This window comes from Macaca fascicularis, chromosome 1, assembly GCF_037993035.2.
Source record: "Macaca fascicularis isolate 582-1 chromosome 1, T2T-MFA8v1.1".
NCBI lineage: Eukaryota > Metazoa > Chordata > Mammalia > Primates > Cercopithecidae > Macaca > Macaca fascicularis.
The window spans coordinates 142,393,500-142,413,540 of record NC_088375.1 but is presented as its reverse complement, the minus strand read 5'-3'; the positions used below and the strand labels follow the sequence as shown (position 1 = coordinate 142,413,540).

General features: G+C 41.5%; 1 protein-coding gene across 1 annotated transcript in view; it reads left to right on the top strand.

The window, feature by feature from the left end:
- Nucleotides 1-5,861: 5,861 nt before the first annotated feature.
- Nucleotides 5,862-20,041, top strand: part of EPHX4 (epoxide hydrolase 4) — a 35,511-nt gene continuing 21,331 nt past the window's right edge. The window contains exons 1-3 of the mRNA XM_005542747.5: nucleotides 5,862-6,278; nucleotides 8,521-8,606; nucleotides 19,231-19,388. Of these exons, the coding sequence (XP_005542804.3) occupies nucleotides 6,048-6,278; nucleotides 8,521-8,606; nucleotides 19,231-19,388 (475 nt within the window). The 5' untranslated portion in view covers nucleotides 5,862-6,047. The remainder of the gene's footprint in view (nucleotides 6,279-8,520; nucleotides 8,607-19,230; nucleotides 19,389-20,041) is intronic.

Below are 20,041 nucleotides of genomic sequence, written 5' to 3'. Positions count from 1 at the left end.
AAGAAAATGACATAGACTCAGTTTTTAAAAATCTCAATGGATAGGTTAAAACAATTAGACATAGGTGAAGAGAAAATTAATGGGTTAGAAGATATATCCAAATAAAGATACCAGGATACATCACAGAGAGACAAGGAGAAGCAAAATAAAAAAATAAACCCTCAAAAACAAAATATTTAGTATCTGACCTCTTATTGAAAATATGTCAGAAAGTTTGCCAACCCCTGATCTACAGGATAGAATGGAAAGACCTAACATATATCTAAATTAGAGTCCTTGGAATCAACTACAAGAATAAGGAGGGTCATTATTTGAGGAGACAATAATTGTGATTTTCTTAAAATTAAAAAAATCATTTTATCCTGTAAGTATAACATTCCAAATAAGATAATTAAAAAGAAGTTCATACCTAAGACATTTTTTGGTGGCCTACACAACACCATAAGCAAAATTTTACAAGCAGCAAGGGAAAAGTGGCTTATTTTTATTTTACCAAATATAAATGAGTTATCAGTAACAATGAATACCAGAAACAGTATAATTAAATCCTCAAAGTTTTGAGAGAAAAATAACTGTCGACTTGAAATATGGAGAAACTTTGGAGGGCTGTGATTTTTTTTCCAGTATTAAACATGCATGTATTAATCTTGCAGCTTATTTTCTTGTTGTATATCTATATATAGCTTTTCTCTGCAGCAGTTTCTCTTGATAGTGTCCCTCAGGGCACAACTAGTTATCAGTGACTAAAATGTATCTCAATCATACCTGTTTCTGTTTTTTTTCATTAACAAAGTTTATATATGTTAGCATATTTTTTGTACCCTATTTGTGTCTGAACTATGTCACAGCAAAGTGTGTGCTGATAGGATTCTAAATTTGTATGGTTTAAAAACTTTTTTGCGGCCGGGCGCGGTGGCTCAAGCCTGTAATCCCAGCACTTTGGGAGGCCGAGACGGGCGGATCACAAGGTCAGGAGATCGAGACCATCCTGGCTGACACGGTGAAACCCCGTCTCTACTAAAAAATACAAAAAAACTAGCCAGGCGAGGTGGCGGGCGCCTGTAGTCCCAGCTACTCAGGAGGCTGAGGCAGGAGAATGGCGTGAACCCGGGAGGCGGAGCTTGCAGTGAGCCAAGATCACGCCACTGCACTCCAGCCTGGGCGGCAGAGAGACTCTGTCTCAAAAAAAAAAAAAAAAAAAAAAAAAAAAAAAACTTTTTTGCCAGGCACAGTGGCTCATGCTGCCCAGGCTGATCTCGAATTCCTGGGCTCAAGTGATTTATCTGCCCGCCTCAGCCTTCCAAAGTGCTGGGATTACAGGCATGAGCTACCACGCCAGCCTAGAGTGTTTTTAATGCCCAAACTTGGGAGAAACTTAAACCTCTTGCACTCATATCCCTCTGGCCAGAACCCAATCACTTGGCCACACCTGACTAAGCCTGAGACATTTGGAGCAACTTGTGGGTATTGGTAATTTCTGCCACACATAGTCATTTTACTTCAGAACTTATACTAGTGGTCAGGAGTGTAAACAGAACAACATTGGCTGAGTGCAGTGGCTCATGCCTGTAGTCCCAATACTTTGGGAGGCCAAGGCAGGAGGATCACTTGAGGCCAGGAGTTCAAGATGGCAGTTGAGCCATGATCATGCCATTGCACTCTAGCCTAGAAGACAGAGAAAGGTTAAAAAAAAATTTTTTTTGAAAACAATTTAACATTATTTTGTAAAATTGAATAGTGCTATGGTTTGGATACGTGTCCCCACCTAAATCTCATGTTGAAATGTAATTCCCAATGCTGGAGGTGGAACTTGGTAGAAGGTGATTTGATCATGGTGTTGGAGTCTTCAGGAATAACTATTCATGAAGCATCATCCCCTCTTAGTACTGTATAGTGAGAGTTCTCACAAGATCTTTGTTGTTTAAAAATGTGTGGCACCTCCCTCTTCTGTCTCTTGCTCCTGCTTCTGCCACCTTACCCCCCCACTTTGCCTTCTGCCATGATGGGAAGCTCTCTGGGGACTCCCCAAAAGCAGGAGCTGCTATGCTTTCTATACAACCTGCAGGACCATGAGCCAATTAAATCTCTTTTCTTTATAAGTTACACAGTCTCAGGTTTTCTTTATAGCAATGAGAGAGTAGACTAATACAAATAATTCTGTAGTCATAACTGCAATTCGCTCAAAGTATATAACCTAGAGAAGCTATTACAAAACAGACTGAGGAGACATGTACAAGAATATACAAAACATTTGCAAGGATCGTAATAGGGAAGAAGGGAGAGGGAAAGAAAGACAGGACCAACCCAAATGCTGTTAATACAAGAATGAATAAACTGTCATAATCTCACAGTGGAATATTATCAAAAATTAATTATATGCAATAATATGGGGGAATGATACAATGTTGAGCTCTCCTGCAATCTCATGAATGTAGTTTCAATTTCTAATTGGTTAATGCTGGGATACGGAAAAACTATTGACTTTTGTATACTTACCTTGTATCTAGACACCTTACCAAATTTTATTCTATTAATTTTTTAAGGTTTAAAGAAATATAATCTGCAAATAGCTATATTTTTGCCTCTTTTCCAATTTTTATGTAATTTTAAAAATTTATTTGGTTCTTTTTGGGTTATTTCCTTAGCTTGAATTTCCAAAAATAATGTTAAATAATAGAGTTAATAGCAATCATTCTTTCTTACTCCCAACTCTAAAATAGAGGATTTCACTATAGGTTACTGTTTTCTGGTAATGGTAATGTTTAAGCAGTTTCTTGCTACCTGGATTAAGTTAGCTTTTAAGGAATAGTTGCTGAATTTTGCCACATGCCTTTATTGGCATTTGTTGATATGTGGTTTTTCTTCTACAAATGTTGATATAGTATGTTTATAGATTTCTTGATGTTGGACCATTCTTTCCTGAAATAAAACCTCCATAGTTGTATTATTCATTTTATATACTGGTAGATTCAATTTCTAATATAATTATTGAAACTATTTTCATTCAATAAATTTCTATATTGTTTTTTAATCTTCATAAGATTTTGGTATTGCGATCTATAAATTGAGGAACTTATTTGATGTGAATGAATTTAACAGGAATTCTCTTATTTAAAAGTTGACATAAGCTGGGTGTGGTGGAATGCACCTGTAATCCCAGCTATGTAGGAGGCTGAGGAAGGATGGTCATTTAAGCCCAGGAGTCTGAGGCTGCAGTGTGCTTAATGACTGCACCTGTGAATAGCCACTGCACTCCATCCTGGGTAACAAAGTGAGACCCTGTCTCTTGAAAAAAAAAAAGAAAAAGAAAAAAAAAAAGGTAAGACACAAGCAGCCAACATAATCTAGCGGACAAAGGTAGAACACTCCATCCACACTTTTTTTTTTTTTTTAAACAACCATGTAACATTCACCAAGATAGACCATATCCCAGATTATAAAACAAACTTAAAAGAATAGAGGTCATGTGGAGTATGTTCTTGGGCCATAATAGAATCAGATACAAGTCAATAATAGACTGCCAGGCACAGTACCTCATGCTTATAGTCTCAGCACTTTGGGAGGGTAAAGTGGGAGGACTGCTTGAGGCCAGGAGTTCAAGACCAGCCTGATCAACATAGCAAGACCTCTATCTCTTAAAAATTTAATGTGTTATGAGTTAAGACTGAGGCAGAGTCTCCCTTTGTCACCCAGGCTGAACTGCAGTGGTGTGATCTCAGCTCACTGCAATCTCTGCCTCCCGGGTTGAAGCAATTCTCATGCCTCAGCCTCCCAAGTAGCTTGGACTACAGGCATGCACTACCATGCCTGGCTAATTTTTTTTGTATTTTTAGTAGAAATGGGGTTTCACCATATTGGCCAGGCTGGTCCCAAACTCCTGACCTCAGGTGATCTGCCCACCTCAGCCTCCCAAAGTGCTGGGATTACAGGTGTGAGCCACCACCCCCGGCCTCGTTTTTTGTTTTTTGAAACATAATCTCACTCTGTAACCCAGGCTAGAGTGCAGTGGCATGATTTTGGCTCACTGCAGCCTCAACCTTCCAGGGCTAAGGTGATCCTCCCACCTCAGCCTCCCAAGTAGCTGGGACTACAGGCGTGTACCACCACACCTGACTAATTTCTCTATTTTTTTGTAGAGACAGGGTTTTGCCATGTTGCCCGCGCTGGTCTTGAATTGCTGAGTTCAAGCGATCCTCCTGCCTCAGCCTCCCAAAGTGCTGGGATTATAGGCGTAAGCCACAGCACCCAACCTAAAACAGGACATTTTAAAAAATACGTAACGAATGGCAAAATACAACATATCAACATATATGTAATGTGGTTAAAGGGTACTGAGAGAGGCCAGGCACAGTGGCTTACACCTGTAGTCTCAGCACTTTGGGAGGCCGAGGAGGGCAGATCACGAGCTAACCTCGCTAACACGGTGAAACCCCGTCTCTACCAAAAATACAAAAAACTTAGCAGGGCGTGGTGGCGGGCGCCTGTAGTCACAGCTGCTTGGGAGGCTGAGGCAGGAGAATGGCCTGAACCAGGGAGGCGGAGCTTGCAGTGAGCCGAGATGGAGATCGCGCCACTGCACTCCAGTCTAGGCAACAGTGAGACTCCGTCTCAAAACAAACAAACAAACAACAACAACAACAACAGAGTACTGAGAGAAATTTATAGGTGCTAAATGATTGCATGAGAAATAGCAAAGGTCTCAATAAGTTCCTAACTCAAGACCCTAGAAAAAGAGCAAAATACAGTTAATCTTCAAACAACATGGGTTTGAACTGTGTAGGTTCACTTACACATGGATTTTCTTCCACCTCTTCCCTCCCCATCACCCCAAGACAGGAAGATCAACCTCGCCTCTTCTTTCTCCTCCTCAGCCTGCCTACCCTGATGATGACAAGGATGAACACTCTTAAGATAATCCACTTCCACTTAATGAATAGTAAATGTATTTTATGATTTTAACATTTTTCTTTATTATAAAGATATGGTATATAATACATAAACATATGTGTTAATTGTTTTGGTCAGTAGTAGGCTATTAGTACTTAAGTTTGGGGGAACTCAAAAGTTATACATGGATTTTCAGATGTGAAAGGGGTCAGCAACCCTAACCCCCCACATTGTTCAAAGGTCAATTGTATAACTCACACATGCTGAAGTAAATTCAAAATTGTACGGCCACTTTGTAAACCAGTTTGACAGCTCACAGAAAATGAACACTTAACACCTGACCCAGTGATCGGGAAAAGGCTGAATGAAATTCTAACAGTGAGCTGGACGATAGAGGAGGTCAGGACAAGAGGGGTCACGTCGGTGCTGAGGCTGAGATATCTTCCGGGGACTGTCACTCTCACGCCTTCCAGCCCTTCCACGAACTCTCAGGTGTGTGGCCTTCTGGCCAGGCTTCTGCCGCGTCACGTTTTGGAGCATTCATTGTATCCCCGGGGTTGCAGCTCTCTGTAAGTTTGCTGTGGCTGAACCAGGCAAGGAATAGGCGGATTTCTACAGAAATTATGATTCCATGAAAGATTTTGAGGAGAAAAGGAAGGCTGCTATCTTTCACAGTGCAGAGTGATTTTGCACTATGAAGAATCTATTTGGGTGTAATAGCATAGAAGTTTGTCGCTGACCTGTGTCCCTGAACTATGACACACGAATATGTGGGCTTAAAACTAGTTTTGCTTGATACATTGAGAACAACAAAGAGAACGAGTGGCGCTTCCTTCCTTGGTGCCCGGGATGGTTTGGAGAGTATCGCCTTCGTCCCCCCCCACAGTTTTGCAATTTTGAAACCGGATCTCGCTCTCCGCGGAAGACGGCCGAGCTCTGCACCCCGGCCTGGCCCGCCGCACCCCGCAGGCCCGGCTTTCCCCTGCGCGCTCCGGGCTGGGCGCAGCGCGTGTGCGGAGCAGCCGCGGTGACACGGAACGCCGGCCGCCCCGGGCCGGGGGAGGCGCGCACCAAGCGGCGACGGCGGGCTGGCCTGGCGCGCCGCGGCGCTCGCTCACCGGCTCCCGAGGAAGGGCAGCGGGCCCCGCCGCTGCCTCCCGATGGCGAGGCTGCGGGATTGCCTGCCCCGCCTGATGCTCACGCTCCGGTCCCTGCTCTTCTGGTCCCTGGTCTACTGCTACTGCGGGCTCTGCGCCTCCATCCACCTGCTCAAACTTTTGTGGAGCCTCGGCAAGGGGCCGGCGCAGACCTTCCGGCGGTCCCCCCGGGAGCACCCTCCCGCGTGCCTGAGCGACCCCTCCTTGGGCACCCACTGCTACGTGCGGATCAAGGTGAAGGGCGGCGCGGGCCTGGCGGGAGTGGGAGGGAGCGTGACCGCCGCGAGGGCGGGGGGCGCCGGGCTGCTCCTTCCAAGACGCCAGCTCAGCGTCCCCTAGTGTCCGGGCAGGAGGGGAGGAGGGGTCGGGTCCCTGCGTGTCGCGTGTGTGTGTGTGTGTGTGTGTGTGTGTGTGTGTGTGTGTGTGTGAAAGAGAGAGAGAAAGAGAAGGATGCTGATAAACAGCACTCGGTCTTTGCAGGCACCTTGATTGGTTTCTGAATGTGGAACTTCTTTAATCAGGGTCCTATTATATTACGGCCCCCCCCCAACCCCCGACGCCCCGCGCCACAACAACCCAGAATAAACCTGCTCTTTTTCCGACTGCAAGGGAAAGCTGTCTCCTGTCACCCTTTTGCCCTTTAGAGCTCAGATCGGCTGTAGAGAATTGTTCCTCGTGGCATCCTAATGTCTCAGGAGCCTGTTCTTGCCCAATTTTAGAGATAATAAGAGTAAACAGTCAGCCTTTGGGAGTCATGAGTTTATTATGATCACAGATGACTTAGGTTGCATGAAACAATAAGTAAATTGTGTGTGCTTGTGGGGAGGAATGCAGACTTATGAAGTCAGGGACCAAAGAAAGGAATGGAATAAAAAGTAAATCCAGCCTTTCCTGCAGACTGTAATTGTTCAAGCTTCCTCACAGCCCACAGATATTCTGTTTCCTGGTGCTCCAGGTGGTGAAGGGAAATAGTTCCCGTGATACACCCTGCAGTCTGACTCACAGGCCTTTCAAACCCAGCCTCATAAGAGGGGATATTTATGTCATCAAGTCCTTATTTCCTGTTAGGAGTTAAATTAACCCGCAGCTGAAGTTCAGAAAGGCAAGAGAACTTCTTTCTTGCCTGGGGTCGACATGAGAATTAAATAGGTTAATATTTATAAAAACAAACACGAAAAACTTAAAACAATGCCTGATGCATAGTCAGTGCAATAAAGTATATGTTAATTAAATCCAATCCAGTGCCCACAACATTTAATCCTCCAAGACTCACCACCAATAAAAGAAGTTATTGAACCTCTAGGAAGCCATCGTGCAACTGAGGGTAAAGTCAGATTTTGTTATCTCTGTCCAACTTGAGGAGTACAAGTAGTATAAGAACCATTTGGAATTCCATAAAACACCTTTCCCCTCGCCCTGGCCGCCTAAAGAGCTTCCCCAGAGACAGAGAAGGAAGGAGTGGAAAGAACATTGTCCTGGGAGTTAGGACAAGATGGAGATTCTGATCACAGCCCTGCTGTCAACCATTTTATGACCCATGTTACCATCTTTGGGCCTCATCTTCTGAATTTGCAAAATAATTCTTTCACATCTGAAAACTCAGTTGCTTGAGTTGCCGGATATAAAAACCCAATGTCTGTGTTCAGCTTTTGGTTCTTTTTGTTTCCTAGCTTGCTTGCTTTCAGAGTTTTTTATTTTCCTGCTGTTCCGTCTACTTTCCTCCATTCAGCTTGCTTAGTATTTGCTTGAATTCCTGTCTCATTCCCATGTTTTTAAAATTTTCCTTGGGTTTTCTTGTCTCCCACATGCAGAGTGAAGTCTTGAGCACTCAGGGCATTCTGTTATTAGAAACGCACACTGACATGACATGAGCAGACAGCAAGGGGAACAGAACATGCAACACTCAAAATAATAATGTGGGAAGGAGAGACCTAAAAATAAGAGAAGGAGGTGTGAATTATATAACTGATTGCACAGCTCTTGACGGGCAAGCTGAGAAAAGTAGATGACTAGGATGTAAACATGGCAGAAATATAAATTCAGATTAGAATTATTTACATGTCCTGCAGCATTTGACGGAGATGAAATGTGACACATCAGTAACATGCAAGTTACAAACGGTAAGATGAAAGTTACAAATTGTGACATTGCTTCAGAAGCTCATAATATATAAATTGACCTTGTACTAGAACAAGAAGAGAAGACACTGTCAAGGGAGTGTTTGTTTGACAAAGTGAATCTGTCAATTTACCCTATTAATAGGGCATGGGGTTTGCTTTTCTTTTTGAAAATTAATGAAAGTAAATTTATTTCTTGATGTTAAAAATAAGGCAACTGAGTGTCATGAAGATATTGTAAATACACAAATGTAAAAAAATAAGGCAAGTTATTATTTTTTAATGAAGTGGAAATGCTAAATATATTTATTTGTCAATCAACACAAACATCACTAAAATTCCATGCCCTCTACTTTCAGGATTCAGGGTTAAGATTTCACTATGTTGCTGCTGGAGAAAGAGGCAAACCACTTATGCTGCTGCTTCATGGATTTCCAGAATTCTGGTAAACTTACCAACTAACATTTATTGTTATATTAAAACTTGGCTTATTTTCTCAGTTCATTTTGTGCTGCTGTAACAGAATATCACAGTCTGGGTAACTTATGATGAACATAAATGTATTTTCTCAGAGTTCTAGAGATTGGGAAGTTCAGGATCAAGGTGCCAACATCTGACAAGGGCCTTCTTGCTGCAATATCACATGGCAGAGGAGGAAGAGCAAAGAGGCAAAAGGGGATTGAAATTACCCTTTCATAGTGGCATTATTTCCATCCATGAGGGCAGAGCCCTCGTGACCTAACCACCTCTTAAAGGCCCCACCTCTTAATACTGTTACGATCGTAATTTTTGAGACAGGGTCTTACTCTGTCACCCAGGCTGGGGCACAGTGGCATGATCACAGCTCACTGCAGCTTTTGACCTCCTGAGCTTAAGCAGTCTTCCCACCTCAGCCTACCAAGTAGCTGGGACTACAGGCATCTACCACCACACCTAGCTTTTTTTTTTTTTTTTGGAGATGGGATCTTGCTATGTTGCCCAGGCTGATCTTGAAAGCCTGGGATCAAGCAATCCTCCCACCGTGGCCTCCCAAAGTGCTGGGATCACAGGTGTAAACCACCACACCAAGCCTCTTGTAATGACTTTTAACAGACCCTACTTTTTGATCGTGTGCCCAGAGTTAATATTCCTAAATGTTCCTGAATCACAGCAATGGTTTTCCTCCTTAAAAGACCTACCTGCTACCATTTTAAATTTATATATTTTTTGAGGATTAAAAGACATATCTTTTAATGTTTCAAATTTCTGAAATAGTAACAAAACAGTTTGTGGAGAGTATCTACTATAGACAAAATACAACACTGGGTAGGGAAAGGAGATTTTGAACAAACCAAAGATGTGGAGTGATTGTTATCAGGAAGATTTTGGTGAAGCTGGGGTGAGGAGAAGGCAGAGAGTAGAGCACTCATGGAAACTGAAAATGAACTATTTCCTGTGCACAGAGCAATAGGCTTACAGGAATGCAGGATAATTTACCTAAATATTTCACATTAGGAAGAAAATCTAGAGCCCAAAATATGTAATTATTAGTTACTATCTTTATTCATTTTTGTTGCTATAACAAAATACCTGACACTGGGTAATTTATAAAGAACAGAAATTTATTTCCCACCATTCTGGAGACTGGGAAGTCCAAGATCAAGGCACTAGCAGATTCAGAGTCTAGTGACATCCACGTCGGTGTGTGTCCAAGATGGTGCCTTGTTGATGTGTCCTCTGGAGGCAAATAAACTTCATCATATGAATTTTGGGAGAACATATTCAGACCATAGCAGTTACCTAAGGAGAAATGTTCTATTCTCTATTGACCCCACTGGGTAAAATTTTTTTTTTTTTTTTTGAGACGGAGTCTCGCTCTGTGGCCCAGGCTGGAGTGCAGTGGCCGGATCTCAGCTCACTGCAAGCTCCGCCTCCCGGGTTCAGGCCATTCTCCTGCCTCAGCCTCCCGAGTAGCTGGGACTACAGGCGCCCGCCACCACGCCTGGCTAGTTTTTTGTATTTTTAGTAGAGACGGGGTTTCACCGTGTTAGCCAGGGTGGTCTCGATCTGCTGACCTAGTGATCCGCCCGTCTTGGCCTCCTAAAGTGCTGGGATTACAGGCGTGAGCCACGGCGCCTGGCCTTTTTTTTTTTTTTTTTTTTTTTTTTTTTTTTTTTTTTTAATGAACATCTTTAAAAGAGGTAGTACATATCAGGAGGCCGAGGCGGGTGGATCACGAAGTCAGGAGATCGAAACCATCCTGGCTAACACGGTGAAACTCCGTCTCTACTAAAAATACAAAAAAAAAAAAAAATTAGCTGGACCTGGTGGCAGGCTCCAGCTACTCGGGAGGCTGAGGCAGGAGAATGGCGTGAACCCGGTAGGCGGAGCTTGCAGTGAGCCGAGATCACACTACTGCACTCCAGCCTGGGCGACAGAGCGAGACTCCATCTCAAAAAAAAAAAAAAAAAAAAGGTGGTACATATGGCAGTAAAAGAAAACCAGTTTTTGATAGCACAGGGCTATGAGAAATAGTTCATAAAGTAAATAGGTCAAGAAATTGATGTTTTTAAAAGCCCAGTTCCCTTAGTTGACTCAAAGGTAGAATAATCTGGTATATTTTGAAAGGTCTAGGACAATATCCTGTCTGCAAATCCTCCCTTACTATCTTATAACACCTAGAATTCCACCATTACAGATTTCTTACCTCCTTTAGAGTCTTAAAGATTTTATGTCACTCAAAATCCTGATTTAAAATGCATCTAGTGCTGAAAGGATTACTACCTTAAGAAACTTTTTTTTTTTTTAGACAATCTTGCTCTGTCACCCAGGCTAGAGTGCAGTGGTGCAATCTCAGCTCATTGCAACCTCCACCTCCTGGGTTCAAGTGATTCTCCTGCCTCAGCCTCCAAGTAGCTGGGATTACAAGTGTGCACCACACCCAGCTAATTTTTGAAGTTTCAGTAGAGACAAGGTTTTACCATGTAAAACAGGCCAGGCTGGTCTCAAACTCCTGACCTCAAGTGATCTGCCCACTTCAGCCTCTCAAAATGCTGGGATTACAAGTATGAGCCACTGCACCCGACCCACTTTAGTTAATACTTTGTGAGTGAAAGGGACTTTATGAATAAATGTATTGAGGATGTTAGTATACTAGGAGGTATTAGGCGTTGAAGAAAAGAGTGGAGGATAGCAAAGACGCCTATACCTAGTAATTTTTCCAGAGTGAGAAGTCTTCCTTTCCCTGCATGAAGATCTTTTTCCCCTTCTGGATTGATGTGCATAAATAAACATAAGTCATTTTCCTGTTATGCTTTGATCTGTTCTTTCATTCATTTGGAGACAGCTTAATGAGGTGGTAGATTAGCTGCCCAGTGCAATTCGAGCCTATGCATGTGGTCTCACCTCATGGAGTGCATGGCATAATTAGTTCACAATAAAATGTTCCTCTGAAACATTGATCAAATCTGCTTAACATAGCATGGGCAGTACATTCTGGCTCAGCCACTAATTTGCTGCAGAACCCTAAACAATCATCTACAATAATGTTGCAGAGTTGGGTGAGGATGAAGAGAGTCAAGACGTGAAAAATCTGGCCCCATTGAATATTCAGTAAATGTTCATTTTCTTCCTTCATTCCCATTCATTCAGTGTGGAGATCCATGTGTCAGATAATAATTTCCTAACTCTGGTGATGATAGTTAACATTTTCTGAGCATTCACTATGAGCCAGGTATTCTCTTGTTTAAGTTCTGGAATACATGTGCAGGATATGCAGGTTCGTTACGTGGTAAACATGTGTCATGGTGGTTTGCTGCATCTATCAACCCGTCACCTAGGTATTAAGTAGAGCATGCGTTAGCTATTTATCCTGATGCTTTCTCTCTCCCCACCCCCGACAGGCTCCAGTGTGTGTCATTCCCCTCCCGAGCCAGGTACTTCTATAAGTGTCGTATATATACCATCTCATTTAAGCCCCATAGCTACCCTTCTGAAGTTGGCAGTGCCAGAAAGTCAGGTGCCCCTTGTTTTTGAAAGTCAGGGCTGACCTCTGCAGCTTGTTCTCATTCTATAGGAATTACAGTAATCTGATCTGATAACATGCATGGATTTTTACCTTTCAAACGTCACACCTTATACAAACATTCAAGAGGGTGTTAAAAAATCAGCCAACAATATAAAAATACCTTAATTTAACATTTTAAATCATCATCCTAAAGAAAATTCATACATCAGGGAGATGATACTTAACTTTTTAGAAAGAAAACATTTGAAAGCTATTTTCTTTCTCTACCTCACACCAACCCCAGTACTTGTCCATCCTTATTCCTCTGGAACTTCACCTCTTTACATGCGGAACAATATACACAAAGATAAAAATGAACCTACAACCACTTTCATACAGGGCAGTAGATGCTCTCTGTCATATTCTAAGAGATTTTGTGCATGTTTTTCACAGTCATGTCTCACTATTTACTCCTCATGAGAGCCCTTTTGCAAAATAGAAATGGCTGGTGATTCTTGTTCTAGAATCTTAAGGGGATGAAACAGCTTAGGAGGGGTCCAGCACTGGTCCCTGGACATCATTCCCATTTGTTCCCACAAAGTCAAATCTTGGATGTATCCAAAAGGGATCTGGTCATTGTGAGGAATGGTTTAGTTTTGGGGAAGCTCCTAGAGATATTTTCATTCTGCAAAACCATAGATTAAGAAATATGTGAAGATCATAGATAGGCATGAGTCCCTTCCATTCACTAAATCTGTCATTTGTTACTTCAGTAAGAACATTGCTAGAATTTAAAACAGCAACAACTACAAACGCAGATACTCAGCTACTCAAAATAGATCATATTGAATTCATTGAACTTTGCTGATCATTAATCTGAAGGCTACCTGGTTGTTTAGGGAGCATCTGAAAATATTACGTGGAGATTGTTGGTAATCAGGTATCTCTGGAGTCATACGCTAAACCAAGACCCCTGTTGATGCTCACTCTGTCTTTCCTTTCAATCAATCAAATTGCCACTGTTACCCATTATGAGGTCTAGTCAATTCCATTGAGGTGCTAGTGGAAACAAACAATAGGAAAAAAAAGGTCTGAGAATTTAGGACAAAACTCTAGGGTTTAAGTTTTAAGACAAAACTCTTATTTATTTTTTTCATTTTAAAGGCCAAAAAAACTTCATGTGTGGCATTTCAAAGCAATTTCAATTTACATTACAAATTTAAATGTTATTCCTCTAGCAATTAAGTTTTGCCTAAATACACATGGAAGTGTATGCTTGATTGTAGGTTAAGTAGGTAATAAATATTTAATACAGTGAAAAACAAAAAAAAAACCATGAATTGATAATGTGTGTGAAAGTACTTTTTAAACAGAAAAGCACCATACAAAGGTAACATATTATCTGCATTTATCATCGTTGCCTGAGAATAGCTGTTGAGAAATGGTGATATTTAATGTACACAATCAGCTGTTACACAGCAACAATAAAATCCTGGGTCTTCTTAAAGTCTAAAGGAAATATTAAGCAAGATACACATCTACAGGACCTTTGACTGAATTAACCCCAAATAAGGCTGTTTGTCAAAGGATGATCTTTCTCCCACTCTCTCTCTCCACTTCAATTTGCATCTCCTTTAAAAATATTTTGAGCTGAGGCGGGCAATTTCTTTGAGTCGTCTTCGTCTCCAGCTGTATGGAATGCATGCGTCATCATTCAAGTGCTGAGGCGAGTGAGGGGCCTTCATCATACAGCTGAGCACAGAAGCTGACAACTATGGCATTTCTCTGTGGTAAAGAGGAGGATGAGAGTCTACATCTGAAAGTGGCTAGCCTGGTAAAACCAGGAGCCCTCCTTAGGTAAAGAGCTATCACTGGGAAAGAGATTGGTTATTTTTCCTGAGTGTCCTCTGCTATTACCTAAAACTACCAGAAAAAAGGCAATGTGGATGAAAATAGTTTTGCTTATTTATAATGTTTTCAGGGTTACTGCTTTTGTAATGTTTTTCTTTTTTTTTTTTTTTTTTTTTTTTTTTTTTTTGAGACGGAGTCTCACGCTGTTGCCCAGGCTGGAGTGCAGTGGCGCGATCTCGGCTCACTGCAAGCTCCGCCTCCTGGGTTCACGCCATTCTCCTGCCTCAGCCTCCTGAGTAGCTGGGACTACAGGCGCCCGCCACCGCGCCCGGCTAATTTTTTGTATTTTTAGTAGAGACGGGGTTTCACTGTGGTCTCGATCTCCTGACCTTGTGATCCACCCGCCTCGGCCTCCCAAAGTGCTGGGATTACAGGCTTGAGCCACCGCGCCCGGCCTTTGTTTTTCATTCCTGTGTCAAGGAGATTGTTTTTGCTTTATTCATGTAAATGATATGTCCATCAATCTAATACTGGGGTGACTTCTTTTCCAGTTTAGGGCTAACATGTAAATCAAATGTGTTTAATTTATGAACTTCAGGAAGATGACAGTTAAAAATTATTCCTTAGTAATTTATTAAAAACATGCAGTTGCCCTATTTCTTAGAATTGTTTAGGATATTGTTTGGCTTTCAACTCATTGTTAAAAGCAGTAGCTGGATTTATTTTTAAGGCAATTTAAATTATTTCTAACATGACATGGAGGCATCATGTTTGCATAATCTCTAATCCAATTCTAAATGTAAAATGTTGCAGGATTATATACATTAAGTCAAATTTCTACCTTGAAATCTCTAATTAAATCCTAAATGAAGACATGGACCCTTAAGGTACTGAAACCACGTGCAGTTCAACAGAAATTGAATACAAATTCCCCAGTAGGAATTTGGGACCGATAACTGTCATTGTCTCAAGGTTTGAACTGGGACAAAAGTCCTACTGCACAACTGGTACTTCTAGCACTATCATTACTCAGTGTTTTTATTTGTTTGTTGTTTCACTTATTCGACAAATCTTTATTAATCTCCTACAGGGGTTAGATATTTTCATAGACAACCCAGGAAACGATCTCGTGGAAGAGCCAGGTATCAAAAGTGATGTGTGCCTCAGCCCTGAAGAGTGCACATACAAGTGTGGAAGGGGTCCACGCACCCCAGCTGTAATGGAGAGAGCTGGGAAGTCTCCTAGAAGAGGAGATGCCCAATGTGATAAGAAGTTAACTGAGGGGTGAGAGTCAGGGATTATGGAGTAATAGGGGAATGGTGGGGAGTGATGGTATTTCAGACAAGGGAAACCACATGAACAAAGTAATAAAAGCAAAAACCAATATCTCTACTTGTTCACCTATTTCAACCTAGTGCTGCAGAGGCAGTACAACATGGACTCTGGGGCCAGACTCCCTGGGCTAGAATCCTGGCTCTGCTGTTTACTGACTCTGTGACCTTTGGTACTTCAGTTAACCTTGTTTTCCCTCCACTTCTTCATCTGTTAAGTGAAGATAATAATAATACCTACTTCATAGTATTGTTGTGAAGATCAATATTACCATACAAGAAGCACTTAGAGTTGGGCCTGACATGTAGTAAGAATGGTATAGATGTTAGCTCTTTTTGTTATAAAGCAAATGACAGAGTGTAAAGTAATCTGGCTGGAAGATTGGGCAATAGTCAAATCTTTCAGTTATTTTTCTGCTAGAAAAATGAGCTGGAGCTTTATGTTATGAGTAATAGGGAGTCAAGATTTTCAGCAAGGAAATGACATGAGTTTGTGTCTTTGCTACATCACTGGTTTTGTAGAAGATAGAGCAGAGGGGAATGAAAGGGACACACTTAGACCAAGCAACAGGCTGCTGCCTAAAAGGAGGCCTGAATTAAGGTAATGACAGAATGGTAGACGGGAATGTTTAAATAAATATTTATGAGGTTAAATGAACAGAACTTTATTGATTGGGTATGATGGATTATAAAGAGGGAAGAATTAGGCTTCAATTACGAAGACATAAAAAATCAATTCAAAATTTTAAGTAAGGCAAATCAGAAAAAATACAATCATATGTGTTGACAGATGAGTATCTTTAAGGAAACAAGCTACTTTATTTGTTACAATCCACAGACAAGATTAACAACATTACAGCCTAGCCAAAAAAGACACGTTTATTTTATTTTATTTATATATTTATTTATTTGAGATGGAGTTTCACTCTTGTCACCCAGGCAGGAGTGCGGTGATGTGATCTCGGCTCACTGCAACCTCCACCTCCCGGATTCAAGCAATTCTCCTGCCTCAGCTCCCCCAAGTAGCTGGGATTACGTCCACCACCACGCCTGGCTAATTTTTGTATTTTTAGTAGAGATGTGGTTTCACCACGTTGGCCAGGCTGGTCTTGAATTCCTAACCTCAAGTGATCCGCCCGCTTTGGCCTCCCAAAGTGCTAGGCTCAAAGGCATGAGCCACTGCACCCCGCCAGAAGACATGTTTATTTCCTTTTTCTTTTTTGTTATTCTTTTTTTGTTTTTGTTTTTTGTTAACATTTTCAAATCCATCTTAGTTGGCAATGCTTTGGCAGATTTTCATAAAATATAAATATCCTAGTGATAGATCAAAAAATGCCATATTCATTAATAATTCCAAATATGTGTCTGACACTCTTCCTGATGATGTAAGGTGGTTCATTTGTTACAATGATTTTTTTTTGTGTGGGGGGCGGGGCAGGTTCTGGCTCTGTCACCCAGGCTACAGTGCAGTGGCGCGATCACAGCTCACTGCAAACTCTGCCACCTGGGCTTAAGCCATCGTCCCACCTCAGGCTCCTGAGTATCTGGGACCACAGGCACATGACACCATACTTAGCAAAAATTTTTTTTCTTTTTTTTTTTTTTGAGATGGGGTTTGCTCTTGTTGCCCAGACTGGAGTGCAATGGGACGATCTCAGCTCACCTCAACCTCCGCCTCCTGGGTTCAAGCGATTCTCCTGCCTCAGCCTCCCAAGTAGCTGGGATTACAGGCATGCACCGCCTGTTTTGTAGTTTTAGTAGACAAGGTTTCTCCATATTGGTCAGGCTGGTCTCGAACTCATGACCTCAGGTGATCTGCCTGCCTCGGCCTCCCAAAGTGCTGGGACAGGCGTGAGCCACCGCACCTGGCCTAATTTTTTAATTTTGTGTAGAGACAGGGTTTCGCCATGGTGCCTAGGCTCCTGAGCTTAAGTGATCTGCCTACCTCGGCCTCCCAAAGTGCTGGGATTACTGGTGTGAGCCACTGTGCCTGGCCTGTTTGTTACATTGATCTTACTGTTGTGTGTCACTTCATATCATTGCCCCCCTTTCACTGTTGGCTTATAATCTTATATTACAATCTTTACACTGGTTTATAATCTTAACATTCAGTTGTTAGCTTGCCTTCTGCACTCCAAAAGTATTTTCAGACCATAATCTCCCACTTGGCTTGTGTCAGATAATTTTACACTGTATTTCCATGAACAAATGTGCACGCAGATGCGTTTTTTTAAATGCATATTTTGAGTCCCGTAACATAGTGAGTCACTTTTTAAAATCCATGTCTTTTTTTTCTGTTGGTTATCTAAAATGGTTTTGCTTATTTGAAAAAGAAAATCTCATGGATCTCTCTATTTCGATTAATTCTGCAGTTCCATGATCAAGCAAAGGGAGAATGCCTGGCTCAGCAGTGGCCTCCAGAACTTGGCTGCAGCACTGTGGCTGTTCTAATTGGTCAGTGCTGGTGCCATTTTGGTTGTTAAATGTTTTTAGTATCACTCTTGCTTATACTCATGGTTCAGGATCTTCTCCACAGAATTTTGCTTTAGCAAGCAGAGGTTTATCTTAAATGATTGTTTTATTATTAGATTATTTCGGTGATAATCTTTTTTAAAAAAGCCTTCAGACTTTTTCACCCATAAATGAGCTGTGGTTATTACTAAAACATTGACCCTATTTGACAGTGGAGTAAGGTGAGTAAAATCTACTTTTCAGATAAATATAATCAATTTATTATCTAGAAATTCGGGCTGTAAAATAACTAACTGTTCATAGTACAGATTCCATGGTGGCTATACACACCATTTAAGAAAAGCTTTAAAAATTGACTTATTTGGCTAGGCACAGTGGCTCACGCCTGTAATCCCAGCACTTTGGGAGGCCGAGATGAGTGAATCACCTGAGGTCAGGAGTTCGAGACCAGCCTGACCAACATGGAGAAACCCTGTCTCTACTAAGAAGAAAAAAAAATACAAAAATTAGGCAGGCATGGTGGCACAGGTCTGTAATCCCAGCTACTTGGGAGGCTGAAGCAGGAGAATCGCTTGAACCTGGGAGGCAGAGGTTGCAGTGAGCCAAGATCACGCCATTGCACTCCAGCCTGGGCAATAAGACTGAAACTCTTGTCTCAAAACAAACAAGCAAATGAAAAATTGACTTATTGGCCAGACATGTTAGCTCACACCTGTAATCCCAGCACTTTGGGAGGCCAAAGCAGGAGGATCACTTGAACCAGGAGTTTGAGCCCAGCTTGGGAACATAGCGAGACCTTGTTTCAATTTTTAAAAAATGGACTTATTAAGACTTATGTAAGTACAATGATTTTAGTATCTGATACTGTGTAGTTTCTGTAAATAGTGGCACTTTGTTACCCTCCACTGGAATTGGTAAAAAGATAAAATAATTCTAATAGAATGTCAGTGTTTCCTTCTCAAGTAGGTCTCTTTCTTGCTTACTTGCAGCTATATATCTGTTCTAAAAATAAGGAATTTCTTACAGTTTTCCACTGAGAAAATCTGAAATGTGGCCAGGTGCAGTGGCTCACACCTGTAATCTCAGCACTTTGGGAGGCTAAGGCATGAGGATCACTCTTGAGCCCAGAAGTTTGAGACCAGCCCTGGCAACATAGGGAGACCCCGTGTCTACAAAAAAATTTTTTAATTAGCTGGGTGTGATGATGTGCACCTGTAGTCTCAGCTTTTTAGGAAACTGAGGCAGGAGGATCACTTGAGCCAGGAAGGTTGAGGCGGCAGTGAGCTGTAATTGCACCACTGCACTCCAGCCTGGGTGACAGAGCAAAACTCGTCTCAAAAAAAATAAAAAAGAAAAGAAAAAGAAAATCTGTAATGTTACTCTTTGTTCTAGTAAATATGGTATTTTAAACGCTTCCTTTTTTCCTGCAGGTATTCTTGGCGTTACCAACTGAGAGAATTTAAAAGTGAATATCGAGTTGTAGCACTGGATTTGAGAGGTTATGGAGAAACAGATGCTCCCATTCATCGACAGAATTATAAACTGGACTGTCTAATTACAGACATAAAGGATATTTTAGATTCTTTAGGTAGGTTAGTTTGAAACAAAACAACTCTTTTTAAGGGACAAACATTCAACAAATTGTGAATCGATGACATCTTTTCTTGGGAGGATGCATATTCCATCTCCCCAAATTATCTGGATCCTGTCACCATGGTTTCAGGTAGTCAGCCCAAAATATCTATACAGGAAATTTAAAATGATGCATCTAGAGCAACTATTCCATCTACCAGCCAAGAATGACTTTTCAGATTTGTTTTTAAACATAGACCTAACGGCCCGGGTGCTGTGGCTCGCGCCTGTAATCCCAGCACTTTGAGAGGCTGAGGCAGGCAGATCACCTGAGGTCAGGAGTTTGAGACCAGCCTGGCCAACATGGTGAAACCTTGTCTCTACTAAAAATACAAAAATTATCCAGGCATGAACCCAGGAGGTGGAGGTTGCAGTGAGCCAAGATTGTGCCATTGCACTCCATCCTGGGCAACAAGAGCGAGACTCTGTCTCAAAAAAAAAAAAAAAAAAAAATAGACCTAATGTATGCTGTTTATTATTTTCAGAAATAATTATTGAAAATTTTATTTTTGTACTTAGAAAATTTATTTCTTTAGAACACACACCTAAATACTCATTTTAAAATGTTATAAAATACAGATGCACTTGCATTATTTCTGTTGTTATCCA